The sequence below is a fragment of the Saimiri boliviensis genome, chromosome 12 (assembly GCF_048565385.1).
Source record: "Saimiri boliviensis isolate mSaiBol1 chromosome 12, mSaiBol1.pri, whole genome shotgun sequence".
NCBI lineage: Eukaryota > Metazoa > Chordata > Mammalia > Primates > Cebidae > Saimiri > Saimiri boliviensis.
This window is the reverse complement of record NC_133460.1, coordinates 56,157,382-56,172,259: the sequence shown is the minus strand read 5'-3', so window position 1 is coordinate 56,172,259 and position 14,878 is coordinate 56,157,382. Positions and strand designations below refer to the sequence as shown.

Sequence of the window (14,878 nt, the reverse complement as noted above, 5' to 3'; positions counted from 1 at the left end):
TTTCCTTGCCCACTAATATTGTGGGTGAGTGCCCATGTCTCCACACCATTAGAAGTCATACAGATTAAAGACTGGGTACAGTGGCTCACACATGCAGTCCCAGGACCTTGGGAAGAAGCAGCAGGAGCATCACTTGAGACCAGGAGTTCGAGACAAGCCTGGGCAACATAGCAAGACCCTGGCTCTAAAAAAAAAAAAAAAAAACAGCTAGAAATGGTGATGCACACCTATGGTCCCAGCTACTCCAGAGGCTGAGGCAGGAGGATTGCCTTAGTCCAGAAGTCCAAGGCTGCAGTGAGCTATGATTCACTGCACTCCAGACTGGTGCAGTCTAAACAAATAAAGACCCTGTCTAAACAAATAAATAAATAAAATGAAAGAAATCATGCAGGTTAAGAAAAGAAGTGATGTTTCAGAGGGCATACACTTAATGAGTTTAAGGTCATCAAAGGCTTTTTGTGGGTGCAGAGGTGTTCCTGACTGCTGAAAAGGTCACTGTCTTCTAATTAGTGCATTCATTTGTTTGCCTGAGAGTATAACTCAGGTTTCCCTTTTATAGACCACCGCCATATTTTAAACTCTCCGCATGTGTTCCTTTCCTTTAGATTGAGGAAGACACGTGGCAGAAATACTACTTGGAAGGAGTCTCAAATGAAATGTACACAGAATATCTCTCCAGTGCCTTCGTGGGTCTGTCCTTCCCTACTGTTTGTGAGTAAGTGACCATTAACTGGATGCTCTTTGGCTCTCAGGGATATTGAATGTGCCCCTCGAAAGATAGCCTCCCACCTCTGCTCAGCACAGTTGGAGCACTCAACAATTGCCAAGGGTGTCCCATGTGCTTGGCCCCATGTGATGAACAGGAAGGCGGATCATTACATGGTGTCCGCCTGGGGGATTTCCACTGGCCCCACTTTTCTCAACAGGCCTGATAGTCTTGGACTTGGATGTATTGCTTATGCTAACTTATGAACTGCAGTTATCCTGTATGCCTCCTGTGATGTAGACACATTTATGAAGAGTGGCATGAAGCCCTGTCTTTCTGATTCTAATAGGGCAAAACAAATCTTGCCAGTCCCTGGATGAAAGGAATTTTACTCTGTCTTCCAATCAAGTCTAATCATAGAGCCAACAGAGAAGCTACTGAAATAAAGCCTTTCAAAGTGTTTTCACCCTTTGCTGAGGAAACGTGGAACCAAATGTACAGAAGGAGGTGTTAAGCCCCCACATGGACAACTTTCATGTTATAATAAGTCTTAGCTTCTCTTGCCACTGGCTCAGCAGGTGGATCAAAGCCACCCAGCATGGCCACTGCAGGTAGAATAGAGGTCACCTGGGGGGTGACCTCAAGAGTTCCAGGTGTCTGCCGTGAGGCATGACGGTGCCTCAGATTCCCCACTTAGAATCCTCATATCTGTAATCCCAGCTCTTTTGGAAGCTGAGGAGAGGGATCACTTGAGGCCAGGAATTCAAGACTAGCCTGGGAAACACAGTGAGACTCTAGCTCTACAAATATAAGGGAAATTAGCCTAATGTGGCGGCACACACATATGGGTCCTAGCTACTCTAGAGGCCAAGGAAGGAGGATTGTTTGAGCTCAGGAGGTTGAGGCTGCGATGAGCTATGATTACCTCACTGCACTCCAGCCTGGGCAACGGTGAGACTGTGTCTCTAAAATTAAAAAAAAAGGAATCTCAGATGTTGAGTTTAAGATGAATGGGGGCTTTGTGCCCTCTAAAAACACAAATTCCCTGAGAATGGTGAAACATTAAGCCTGATCTCTTGACACCTTCACAAAGGATTTGACAAGGATGCTTCTCACTGGAAGAATCAGGGGGATCTGGGAGCTCATTGGGCTGAGGAAGAAAAACCATTTGCTTGCACTTCCTGCCTACTTACAAACCAAAGCACCTTCCTGAAAGAGGTCTGAAGACATCGAAAGAAAACTGATCAAGCTTTGCCACAAAGGAGAGGACAGTCCTGGGTGCCCTTGGCCTCCTCTGTATCACGGCTTTCTTTCTGTATGCAGGAGGGAGGGAAGCAGACCATTTGGTGGCTTCCGGTTTACCTGGAGCCTCCTGTCACTGAACACAGCAGGTGCACTCTGTCAGTCCCTGGGCCCAGACCCTAAGCAATCCAAAATGGTTTGGCTGTTTACTGAAATTTCTTAACCTGTCTCTAAGCGAAAGTTTAAATGCTAAATGGACTGGAAAAGTGAATAGGTAATTGATTCGGAAGGAGTTATTTTCTGAAAATGGATGCCCTATTGTGACTCCCATGTGAGCCTTTCTTTGAGAGTGATTTCTCTTTCTGCCACCGAGAGGAGTTAACCATTCAGAAACACTGGGTTCTGGAACACTGAGGCTGTCCCAGGGGATCTCCTCTTCCTTGGAGCTTGGACTGCCTAGGGTAGAAAGCCCCATGGGAAAGCAGGCTTTTCAACGGAAGCAAGTGAAGCCTTGTCTGTCTGATGTGGTGGTGGTCTGAGCACATAGCAGAGGTGCTAGTGCCTGCAGGGAGTCATGCTGGTGAGGGCGTCTGCAGGGGTGCCGTGAAGCCCCCTTCCTTGGCTGTGTGGTTTCCCTGCCCTGACTGGTGTTTGTGTCTAACAGGCATGCTATCTCCAAACTCTCCCAGCCCTTCTTGCTTTCTCACTCTTCTCTTATTCTGCTCTTGGGAACTGAGTTGGTTCCTCTTACACGTGTTAACTTGCAGGGTTAGGACTGCTCCCACTACAGGTTCTAACCCGGATAATCACAAGGTACGTTCGACTCACATAATTGCCTAACATAGTGTCTAATTTCATAACAACTAGTTGCTGATATTTCAAAATAGTGATATTTCACATAAAAACTAGATTTCTGGCTTCTTTAGAAAATCTAATGTGACAATGCAAGACCTGCATTTCCTCTGAATGCTAACTGGCTCCAGTTTGATGTAGCAAAGCAGTTAGTATAGTCATATAGTCACTCCTCCCTGATGTCTTAAAGCAGGCCAGATTTGCACATAAATCCCAGGCCTGGCCCTGTGGATCTATGAGTTTGCCAACCCTGACCCACTGGATGGTGTGGAACTTCACTGGCCTTCAGCCAGCTCAAGAGCTGGCACTAGTAGCTCTATGAATATTTCCTTTGATTGATTTTCAGATTTAGAACACGTCCCAAGGAGGAGACAGATTGTTGTCAGAGAATTTAGTATTTTCTCAGTAAAGCTTCTGACATATGTATATATATATCTCCCACTTCTGATGTGAGTGAGAATGTGTACGACTTAGTGCTATTATTCGTTTAATACAATGATACAGCAGAGGTAGGAATGATCAATAAAGGAAGGACATTTAATGAGATTTAGGAACATCCCAAAACATTGAAGCTCTCCTCAAGCATTTGATTATCTGGAGGCTTAATTATCTGTGTTTTCTACTTTAAATTAAAGAAAAGCCATAACTCAAAGTTACCAGCAGTTTAATGATAACACTCTTCAATTCAGGTTAATTAAAGCACAGCCGTAATTAGAGGGTAGTGTTGTATATCACCGGGCTGGCACATAAGTATTTTCATTACAGCAAGAATTGGCTATTCAATTTCAAAATGACATAAAGGACGCCAAAATATATTTTAAGCTGGTTCATGGAGAAGAAAAAGAATTGGGGAATAGTCTGAGTATCATAAAGCACAGATAAAATATACAGATTTTCAGAGCAGTTTCTGTAATTATGCGCTGCACTAAAACAATATGCAGCCAATAACATCTTAAAGCATGGAAAGAAGTAAATTTGCTTTATCTCTGTGCTGGCAAAATGTCCCCTTGCAGAGTGGGACTGGGAGAGCTTGGAGTTTTCTCAGAAGCTAGGAGAGTCATTCTATGAAAAGATATGGGAGCAGGCTGTAGGGGTGAAATTTGGGATTGTTTCCCAAGAGAACAGGAAGGGGAGCAAAAGAGGCAGTGGGGGCAGAAGTTTCTGCCACCCTGAAAGTTATCTCTATCAGTATCTCAAGCCAAGAGATTCTCAGTGTAGCCTTTAGTCTGGGCCCGAAGGCCCAAGAGCTCCCGGCAAATCACTGGTGTAAGTCCAAGAGTCCAAAAGCTGAGAACTTGGAGTCCGATGTTCAAGGGCAGGAAGCATCCAGCACTGGAGAAAGGTGAAGGCTCGAAGACTCAGCAAGTCATGTCCTTCCACGTTCTTCTGCCTGCATTATCCAGCCATGCTGGCAACTGCTTAGATAGTGCCTACCAAGATTGAGATTCTCCCAGTCCACAGACTCAGATGTTAATCTCCTTTGGTAACACCCTCACAGATACACCCAGGAACAGTACTTTGCATCCTTCAGTCCAATCAAGTTGACACTCAGTATTAACCATCACAGGTGCTTACCCCCAATTTCCTTCTCTTTAATGGAAGTACTATGATTTATCTGTCAGTCCTGGTTAATGTCTTTGCCCCCTCTCCCTCCTCTTCTTTTTCCTCTACCATTTACCTTTCTCATTGAATATAATAGAAGCACTTAGGAAGAAAGAAACACATTGTGAGCTATATGTGTATTCAAGTTATATTTACTTTTAACCTTTAGGAAATTCTCTTATTGGTTAATCACCAATTAACCAGATATTTAATGAATTGGGATATGCGCACCATTGTCCCAGGCTTGGTGCCAATTCTAGAGGAACCTGCAACTAGATTTGATCAAATATATGTGCATGAAAAGATCAATAGCAATACTTACAAATGCCAAGTAAAATATTCAGTTTCCCTAGGGTGGCTGCCTCCAGAGTTTATAATTTGGTGAGGGAAAATAGTATGTATCCTTCGAGCGACATAGGCACTGACATAAGTGCTTTGGTAGATGCACAGAGCTCGAGTACAGATGCTAGAGTTATAGGGACATCTCCCTGTAGGCTGGGGAGACCGGGGGTGCTTCCTGGAAGAGATGACATTTGAGCTGTGCCTTGTTGGGAGTGTGGATTCAAATGGGCAAATAAAGAAGGAAGAGTGTGTTCTAAGTGGTAGGGAATCTGGAGTCTGGACCACATAGTACCATAGGGAGCTCTCTCAGCACCTAGGTCTCTGAGATTTTCCAGTTAGAGCAAATTGCTTTCCTCTTTAGATGAGAGAAGGAGATGCATCAGATTTATTTTGACTTGTGATGTTTTGAGGTGGGAGGGGGATTGATAACAGGGTTTTTTTGTGAGCACTTGCAAAAGTGAGGGTGCACTCCCCTATTCCCAGGGAGGGCAAAGGGGAGAGGAGGGGCTGGACAAGGAGGAGCTGCAGAAAACCACAGGTTCGGCAGCTGGGCTGTCTCAAGAACACTTGTGTTCTAGGTTCTGAATCTCACAGTAAGCCTGTTAGTCATTCATCATTTGCAAAATATAAAAGCTTAATTGTATCTGGTTTTACAGCTCAGAAGGGATTAGGACAAAAGATGTATTTAAAATATGGTGTGGGTCTCTCTGCGTCCCTCTGCAGCTGATGGAGCAGTTAAAATTCAGATTTGATGTGGAGTATTTAATGCCTGGGTAACTTGGGGAACTCCGATCAGATCTTCTTCAGCTGTGCTGAAGGGCAGATGTTCTGTCCCCAAGCCCAGCGGCAAGTATGCAGGTTACTGTGCTGGCTGAAGAGTGCAGGGGGGATTCTCCATTCCCTCTTCCACCTCCCTGCACTCAGTGCTCCCCCCTCAGATTCAGAAAATCATGCTCTCAACCTGTGTTGTTTTGCGCAGACAGATCTTTAAAAAGAAGCCGCTTGGGGAAATTTACAATTTAAGACTGCCCAGAGAAAAGCTGGGCCTCTTGCCCAATGAAAACTGTAGCTAGTTTAACTTGAGTTCTGTGAAGTTATTAATTTTTAGAGAAAGACATCCAAATTTGAACATGGAGCAGAAAGAAACCAGGCAGACCCAATTGTTATATGATAGATTTCTTTAGCCTGGCTGCAAAAATGGGCATCTTAAGTGAATTTATGGAGAGGCTTAGATCTCATTTAAAAAAAATTGTTTTCCCCTCATAGAACTGGCCCTATTCATCCACTTGTTTGGGGAGTATTGTAATTAGGGTTGAACATATATGAATACAGATGTGAATACAGTACTGGTGGTTATTTCTACTACAGCAATCCAAGAGGTGACCTTCTTATGTGCTAGTGAATAAACTGGTGACTCCAAAGTCTGTTGAAATCCTTAATAACAGGCTACTGAGGCAGTGGTGGGTCCAGAGTACAGAGGGGTCAGTTCTGTTGTAAATGGGGTGGACACTTGGGCTTTGACTCAATGCTGGGCTCTTGCAGCAAACACACAGTTCTTCCTTTCATTTTATGTTTCTCATTAATAATAATAGCAAGGTTCTCTAAAAATACAGTTGTTCACACTTTAGGCAAAAGTTTATTGCCTATATCAAGTAATATAATTGTTATTAAATTATAGTGTCTTAGGTATGCTGGTGGAGATGGTGTGTGTGTGTGTGTGTGTGTGTGTGTGTGTGTGTGTGTGTGTGTGTGGAGAGAGAGAGAGAGAGAAAATAAGAGAGTAGGAGAAAGGGTGAAGATATTCTGAAACCATTCCACTCTACTCCTAGCAAAACTTCATAGAAAAATAGAGTCTTAACATTTCCATGAACATTTTAAATCACTTCTATTTTCTTCGTGCTGAGCCTTGGAAATCCTGATGTTTCAAAGTTTCTTTACCCAGATATTTCGATTTCTAGGACCTGTCACTTTACATTAAAACTACTGAATATGAATCTTTTCCGTTGTAGCCCATTGATCCAGAAGACCTGGCTTCCCAACATGCAGTGTTTGTATCCGAATCTACTACAATTGCATGTGCCAACCTGATATTCCCAGGGCCCCTCTGGATCACCGAAGAGGGACTGGTGCTTTGGGTGGGTCTGGGTTTAGGGGGATGATGACAGCTGCTTCTTTTGTCCTCCCTCACCTGATTCATTGGGTGAGTCCTCTTCAACAGAGCTCCTCCAAACCTCTTCTCTGTATGCTCTTCCTGAAGGTGCAAACTCTAGGACAGGTTTCCATGTTTAATTCACACCAGCAAGTAATCTTTGCAGTCAAGGAGGCTGATTTAATGGCAAGAACAATTTATTTCCCTCTGGGTAGGTAGAAACAGTTGGACTGTAATTCTTAAGAGCCTTTGTTCTGGAACATCTGGGTTGAAACTACTGTAGTTAACAGATGATGTTGGCAGTAAAAAAAAAAGGGGGGGGGGCCTTGTATAATGTCGTTGTCAAATTTGGTAGACCTCTACTTAATAATTACCAAGAAAGCAATCTAACTTGTTATTATAACATTTTTATTGCAGATTGCTGGTTTAAGACCTTTTGGTGACAAGTGGCTTTTTTTTTCTCAAAAAAGAAGTCATTTCCATTCCCCTGTGATTATTTTTGCAACCAGCAACAACTTCCTGCGTTGGACATATTTGGGGCATTTTATTTTAGAAACCAAGAATTAAATTATTGCTAGCTTATGGTTGATTTTATCCCATTTTTCACGTTGTGAAGGCGTTCTTGCTTCCTTTTTTGCCCCTTACCTTACCTCATCCTGCTTCCCGATTCCACACCAGTTCTGTATACACTGACACACTATAGGCTAAGTAAAGGCAGAATTAGAATAAGGATTAGATGCCTAATGCTCATTCTTCTTTACCAAAAAATGATGTTGAATGTTGCAAGTCAATGTTTAACCAGAGAACATCAGTCCTGGGTAGACTGAAAGTATATATATTCTCAGGAGTGTAGGGGGTACATAAGGGTATAACAGGGTCTATAGAAGGTCCCAAGGACAAATGGTTGTATTTTAGAATTGGACTTGCATCTTGGCATTGTGGATTGAAGGCAAAAATTAGATTCCCAGAGCATATCACTGCTTTTTTTCCTTCTGTATCCTTCCTTTCCCATCTGTCTGCTTCTAACAAATAAGACAAGCTAAGAAGCAGCTTGTTTCATGATGCTGTACTCACTTCCAAGCTTTCTCCGCTTAGACTTTCCTAGTTTGCCACTTTGTCTGTTCTCCATCACTTCAGCCACTCATGAGATTCTTCTCCCCTTTCATACATGCATTTATTTATCCAGGCTTTACTGAAGGCTTACTCTTTGAACTTTGCAAAATGCCAGTGAGGCCAAGCATACATCCTGTATAGGAAAAACTCAGTCTAGAGGGGAAAGACAATTAAACAGGTGATTACTGAACCAGCTCGCCTGTTTACTCATTTTGCTCTGCTCTTCCCCACTGGACATCTCCAAGAGAGGCTGCATCTCTGCAGCAGGATGGAGTCCTTAAGCCCAGGACCCTGATATTGGCCAACTATCTGTGGCAGGATCTAACAAAAAAGTGTGACTTGAACACTCACAGAGGGAGCCACAGCTCTGTTTCCAGTGTAAATCATGGTTGATTATGCATGATTTGTATTTTGCCAGTATCCAGAGGATACCTGTTACAGTAGGGATTAAAAACTTAGATACCTGTAGGAGTCAGGCAGTTACCAACAAAGAATGAAGAGTCCGGCGTTCTGAGACAATAGAGAGTGGTGGGGACTGTGGCATCTTGGAGAACAAACATCTCATCCAGAGGGATAAGTGCTTTGTAGCTGCACTGTTTTGGCCATGTGGAATGTGGAGCCAGTATAGCCATATCTGATTTCTCAAGGAAAGCTGAAAAGCCAGTTTTTATTTAAATTCACTTGTTGACATCTATTTACAGTTTTTAAAAAACACTGTACTCACCAAACAGAATGTGTCTGCCTGTTGGGCTTGTGACTGCCACTTCATTTCCTCTGTTCTGATGAGAAGCATCTGTGCAGCACACTGCCTCAAAGACTCAATTTCCACTTTTGGCTTTTTACATAACAGTTATTTGACCTTGACCCAATTGCTTTCCCCTGTTTATACCTCAGTTTGTCATCTGCATAGGAAGAGCAGGATCAGCCAGTCTTGAAGGGCTCATCTGCAAATCTATGTTGTGGTGTGGCTTGCCTATGTTCTCTCTGTTCACATCATTCTACCCCTCTCCTTTCCTTTAGCCAAAGGGCAACAGCTTGTTTTGGGTCAAAAGACTTCTTAAAAAGGGGCTTCTATAAGGCATTGCAGAATTATCTTAGGTATGGATTTGAATTTATGGAATTGAAACTGGAGAAGGACTTAAATCTGCAGATCCATTGCCTATAAGGTTAAGGAATAAGTACAACACCACATAGATTTTATGAACTTTCCTGCAGTAGTAGCTAGGAAGACATAATTCACCATTACTATGAACTGTTTCTTCCCTTCTTACCAGTGGGATCAGGTTTATAAAAGCAATGAAGATCTTTGATCCCATGAACTGCCAGAGTCCCAAATTGGACTGGTCATTGCTCATAGGATATCAGCAAATTAACCTTTGCATGATCCATACCAAGTTAAGATCAGCCTTCTCCCTAATGTTTTGGCATTTAGCTACTATTTACATTAGAGAGTGGTTACTTAATGTGGTAATTTGGTTCAATAAACATTGCATAAGCTATCTGATTTTTTTTTTAAACAATGTAAGCTGCAGAAGTAACAGTCCCATAAAGGGTGCATGTTAGCAGTGCTCTTTGGGATATAAATTAAGGAGGGCATTTTCCAGCTATAGCTGGATATGTGTGTTGTTGTTTCAGCAAGCTGCATAATCAGCACAAAGCGCAGGTCATTGGAGTCCGTTGGCAGGAATCAGAAAACTTGCAAATCACCAGGAGATCCCAGATATGCCTGGATAGAAGTAGTCCTTTGACATCTGACCGTCTGCTGAAGGCAGTGCTGGGGACCACAGCCTCACATGTAGGAATGAGCAATTTGGTCTCACTTCCTGGAGAGCATGAGGCCTTCGTCAGCACTTTTCTTGAAAGCAACACATCCCCATATCCAGCACATCTGATTATGTCACTTTTCTGTTTTAAACCAACTGAAATCCCTCCATTCCACTTAAAATAAGGTGCAGACTCCTTGCTCTGGAGAGCAAAGACCCTACCATCTTGCTCCCACCTCGTGTCCTGACCTAATCACGGTCACGCTTGACTTTGCTCACTCAGCTGCAGTCTTACTGGATTTATTGCTGATCTTCAAATACCCAGAGCTCTTCCCTGCCTCAGGGCCTTTGTGCCTGCTGTTTTTACTTTCTAGAAAGCTCTTTCCCCGTATCTTTTCATCAAGCTGTTGTGCTCCTTGCATCCTCAGATTGATCCAACTGAACCACCACAGATTATATACCCCTTCTGAGTTACTCTTTAGCAACTTAGGTTGTTTTATTTTCAGATAGAACTTGTCATCATCTAGAAATTTATTATTTACTCACTTGTATATTTGCTTATTGTCTGTCTCTCCCAATACAAAATAGGCTTCACTGGAGGTCAAGATGTAGTGTCTCCTGCCAGGTATTAGCTGGAGGCCTTAGGCAAGTTACATGGACTTTCTGACCCTTGGTTTCATCACCTGTAAGATGGAGCTATCAATAGAAGTCTGAATAATAAGGGTAGTAACTTCCTCTTAGGGATATTGAGGGGGTTAAATTGAACCACCAGGAGGTCCTCTTCCCACTGTGACCCAGCACCTTATCTTACTTACAATGCCCGAGCTAAATAAGCATCAACTCATTATTCAATCTATCAGTTAATCAATGTTTTATTATTCAAAAATGGTGATGCTTACTGTAGAAACTTGTCATACATTATGTATATAATTATTTTGTTTATGTGAGCTTTTATTTAAGTATGAAAGTATATAGTTTCATCTAATTGTATTGTGCTATTTATGTGTTCATGTCTTTTTATATATTTGTTCTATTTACATGTTCATGTCTTTATATAATATTTGTTCATTTTATATCTTGAAATATTCTTTGAAAAGCCATTTGGAATGCTAATACCATATTGCACTGTACTTTATTGCCTTATTATTGGACATTTAGGTTGCTTTCAGTTTTTCTACTCAGTATAAATAATACTTACTCTGAACATCTTTAAGCATAAATATTTTACTGCACCTTTTGTTATTTTCTTAGAATTGAAACCCAGTAAGTGGAAGCCGTTTGTTTAACTTCTCTGTATTGGTGGGTCTATTCACTATGCACTATGGAGAATTCCAAACAAGTCCAGCTCTCTTAAGGAAGTTTCCCTGGCTGAGGAGACAAAGTTCAGACACATGAAACAATAGGGAGTGACCACAGCCAGTATAACATTGACTAAAAGCTCAGTGATTTGGTTGCAGACAAGATGCTGGGAGAGTTTTGAGAATAGAAAATCACAGGGTAGCAGTTGCTGGAGAAGACCTACTAGTTGGAAGATTAGAGTTGATGTGGCATGGGAGGACGGGTTGGGAAGAGAGAAAGCATTGGAAGTGGGGGCCACACAAGGGAAGGGATGGAAACAGGAACAAGTCAGCCTCAAAGCAGTCCGCCCTGCAGTCGAGAGCATCGGGCAGATGAGGTGAGACAGCTTGAATGGAGCCAGGAGTGACAATGCCATCATCATGTGCTGGGCACTTACACAGAGGCGAAGTATTATTATCATCATTCCAAGCACACAGGGGTCTGCTCGGAACAACAATATGAGCCATTTGTACAAAAGACCGAAATGGAATCCAAATAGCAGGTCCAGCTGGTCCAAATCTTTCCCTCCCCCTGTAGTTAACATTTTACTACCCGACTGAGTAACTAATGAATCTGGCCCAGTGAAAATCCCCAGGCACAAATCCCTGCTTGGGCTCTGTGTCTAGACAGCCAGACTGGAGTGCAATTTGCACTTTGAGCGTTCAGCACCTTATCACTTGCAAGAAATCGGGTTTAATGGGGATGATGGGGAGGTGTTGCTTCCACCCCCTCCCTTTGGCACGCTGGTGGAATGAGGATCCCCTCAGATAATGACTGCATTAGGAGACTGGAAGATCGTAATAGTGTTTGTTATGTGTCTCTGGTCATTCAGAAGCACTGACTGGGAGGCTTCTCCATCTCATTGCAGGCTGTGTTTTGTGAAGCTCAAGCTCCTAATGATAGCCATTGAATACAAGTCTGCCAACCGAGAGAGCCGGTAAGTTTGCAGCGACCCAGCAGCCGGCTGACACTTTTGGTGGTGAGAGTGCATTCTGAGAACGGTCGGTTCACTTCTGCTTTTTTGTGCATTATTTATCTGCATGGAACCAGATGTAACACTTCTCTGACCCTAGAGCACATTTTGAGGGATGCCCCAGCAGACACTGCAGCTTCTATGCCAGACCAGCCTGGCATCCAAAGCCCTGCTGGGCATTAAGAGAGTGTTTCTCCAGGGGAGAAGGATGAGTCTTCCATATATCTCCACCTGATCATGCCGACCTGGACTTTTCACCTTCTAAGTGTTAAACTAGACCTTAAAACCTCTTTTCACTGCGATGAGCAAAAAAGCAGGTGGACTCTGGCCTCCTTTATAACAGCCTTGAGATAGAGCTGTGAGGGGAGACACCAGCTCTCTTGATAGCCAAATTACAAGCAACCTATTGTGTACCATATGTGCTTCTCCCGGTGCAACCAAAATCCAGGTGGCAGAATATCAGCTTCATGTAAATGAGCCAGGAGAGTAGGGCTCAGAGGCAGGAGCTCTCTTTATTTATTTATTTTACACTTAATTATGTGCAAATCAGACTGATGAGGGCCTGGGTCTGGTTGAAATAGATAACATCCCAGTCAATATATGAGTTTACGATGGAGGAGGGAAGCATCGTGCTAACAAGAAATTTTGCTGATGGAGTACTGTATGCATTACAGATACAATAGAGATGATTTTTTTTTCTTCCTTAATTCTTGTCAATAGTTTTGGAAGAAACAGAGCTCACTGAGAAATACTCAAGCTTTTGTTCTCTGAAATAATACCCATAGTCTATTCTTCCGTAGTACATTTTTTTTTGATCCTGCAGATGCCCAAATGTAGAGTGCAGATCCCCTCCAACAAACACCTTAATAACTGAGCAGAGTACAGGGCAAGACTAGAAGTTTCCTATTATCATCAGTTAAGTTTTCCTTATCTGGGTGAATGACCCAGTACAGCCAGACTTTCAAATGTACAGCCTGTGCCTATGACAAGACAAAAGAAAAGAAAATACTGGATTGTCAGCAGATCAGTCCAATGTTTTCTGTTACCTTAACTATCAGATCAGATTGCCCACAAAGTCAATCTGATCAAATGTTAAGCTATTTTGAAAATCCAAATCAACCAAAAGGAAGAAAAAAATGGTAGATTTGGTGACCGTATGTAGAACATGGCTGTAGCGGTTAACAAATATGAAGATAGATAAATATTTTCTTTTTCATGTTGGCAAAGTGAAGAATATTGTTTGTGAAAACTGAGAGTCCTGGTTATTTGCTGTTTAGCAGATGAGGCAGAATTTTCTGGAATTACTGTTTGCCCATGTTTTTGCCAATACTCCCTTGTACCTGTGTAGGGGAACTGTGTGTATCCTGGATTTTTGCAAATGATATTCTCCATGTTGCCAAGTCAGCAAATCTTTGTGTACCTCAATGTTCTCTATTTACTTTTGTGTATCTTTAAAAAAAAATGTCATGATGTGGGTGATGCTGATGCTGAATAGTGTTTTTTGACCATTCTGGAATAATCTGACTGCAGGACATTGCACCCTGAACCTTGAGCACTTGTCTCTAACTCATTTCCTTTTGATCCCAAGGAGAGAGAAAGAGTAAAATGCTGTTAATGGTTCATTGTGAACCCAATGTCACCATTCTAAGAAAACAAACTCAGAGCTGAAGATGAAACTTTTCTTCGATAGATCTTTCATTTGAGTAACAATTCTGAGATGTTTTCAACAAAGCCATGTTTATAGCTATAGTTTTTAGTATTTTTCTTTTTCAGAACAGGGCAAAAATGACTTGTTTGGCTTTGTTTGGGTTTTCTATGTGCAGTCGCCAGCTTTAATTCTCAAATGTGGCTTGGTCTCAGTGTGGAAGCACATTGGTTCTTGTGGAAAAAGGTGTGTTTGAGGGAATGTGGATCATGCCTCTGAGAAAACACAGGACTTAACAATATCCACGTTAAAGATAAACATTTTTTTTTATCTTCCCTGAGAATAATTTTCATTTTTTTCTTTATTTAAAAATGTCCCATTTCTTTTCCTCTCATGTTTTCTAACTGACTGGGTGTGAAAATTCCAAGGACCTGCTTCTCCTTCCCACCTTCTTTAACCTGTGTTTAACAGCCTCCTTTGTTGGTTTCACCCCATGATACTGTTTTCATGCTTTGCTGAAAAACCTTGTTTTCACATGCATCCTTCAAGTGATTTGAAACAAAGGTTTTATTCCTTCTTTCCTTCTGGTGTCAGTCAATTTATTATCAAATTGTTTGATTTTAAATTCTTTTCTTGTCGTTTTGCAGAAGCCGAAAGCGGTATGCTCTTCGTTAACTTTTCTTCCAACCTCCACCCTCTGTCTTCACTCCTAACCACAGGACTAACCATTTGCCAAGAATTCAAGAAGAGAGAGATTATATATATGTATATATAATCTCATTCCCTTGTCCAGTGTATATATATATTATATATATATGAGTGTATATATGTATGTATATTATATATATATATATATACACCCCTCTCCAACTAGAGTGCATAAATTGGAAGTAGCCTATTTCTGTTCTTGTTTGATTTGTTGGTTCTTTTGGATGACGCACTAACTTCTTTGCAGGAAACCTAAAAAAAGGAAAGGCACACTCCTGTTTTCAGTCATGGCACTAATAATGGGAACAAATACTATTAAAGCTGAAAAGGAGGACGCTTCTCTCCAGCCCTTTGTGTCTGTTTCTGTATTGTCCTGATGTGTCTTGGTGTCCATTGGACTCTGGTGCCATTTTTGTCTACATACCACATCCACATTCCCAGTGAC

General features: G+C 42.0%; 1 protein-coding gene across 30 annotated transcripts in view; it reads left to right on the top strand.

The window, feature by feature from the left end:
• The window catches only part of KCNMA1 (potassium calcium-activated channel subfamily M alpha 1), a 765,877-nt gene that overhangs the window by 602,946 nt on the left and 148,053 nt on the right, over positions 1 to 14,878 (top strand). For 15 of the 30 annotated variants that reach the window (XM_074382450.1, XM_074382449.1, XM_010350447.3 and 12 more), the window contains exons 15-17: positions 606 to 715; positions 11,976 to 12,044; positions 14,373 to 14,384. In XM_074382450.1, the coding sequence (XP_074238551.1) occupies positions 606 to 715; positions 11,976 to 12,044; positions 14,373 to 14,384 (191 nt within the window). The remainder of the gene's footprint in view (positions 1 to 605; positions 716 to 11,975; positions 12,045 to 14,372; positions 14,385 to 14,878) is intronic. The other 15 variants (XM_074382451.1, XM_074382456.1, XM_074382462.1 and 12 more) reach the window with 1 other exon arrangement.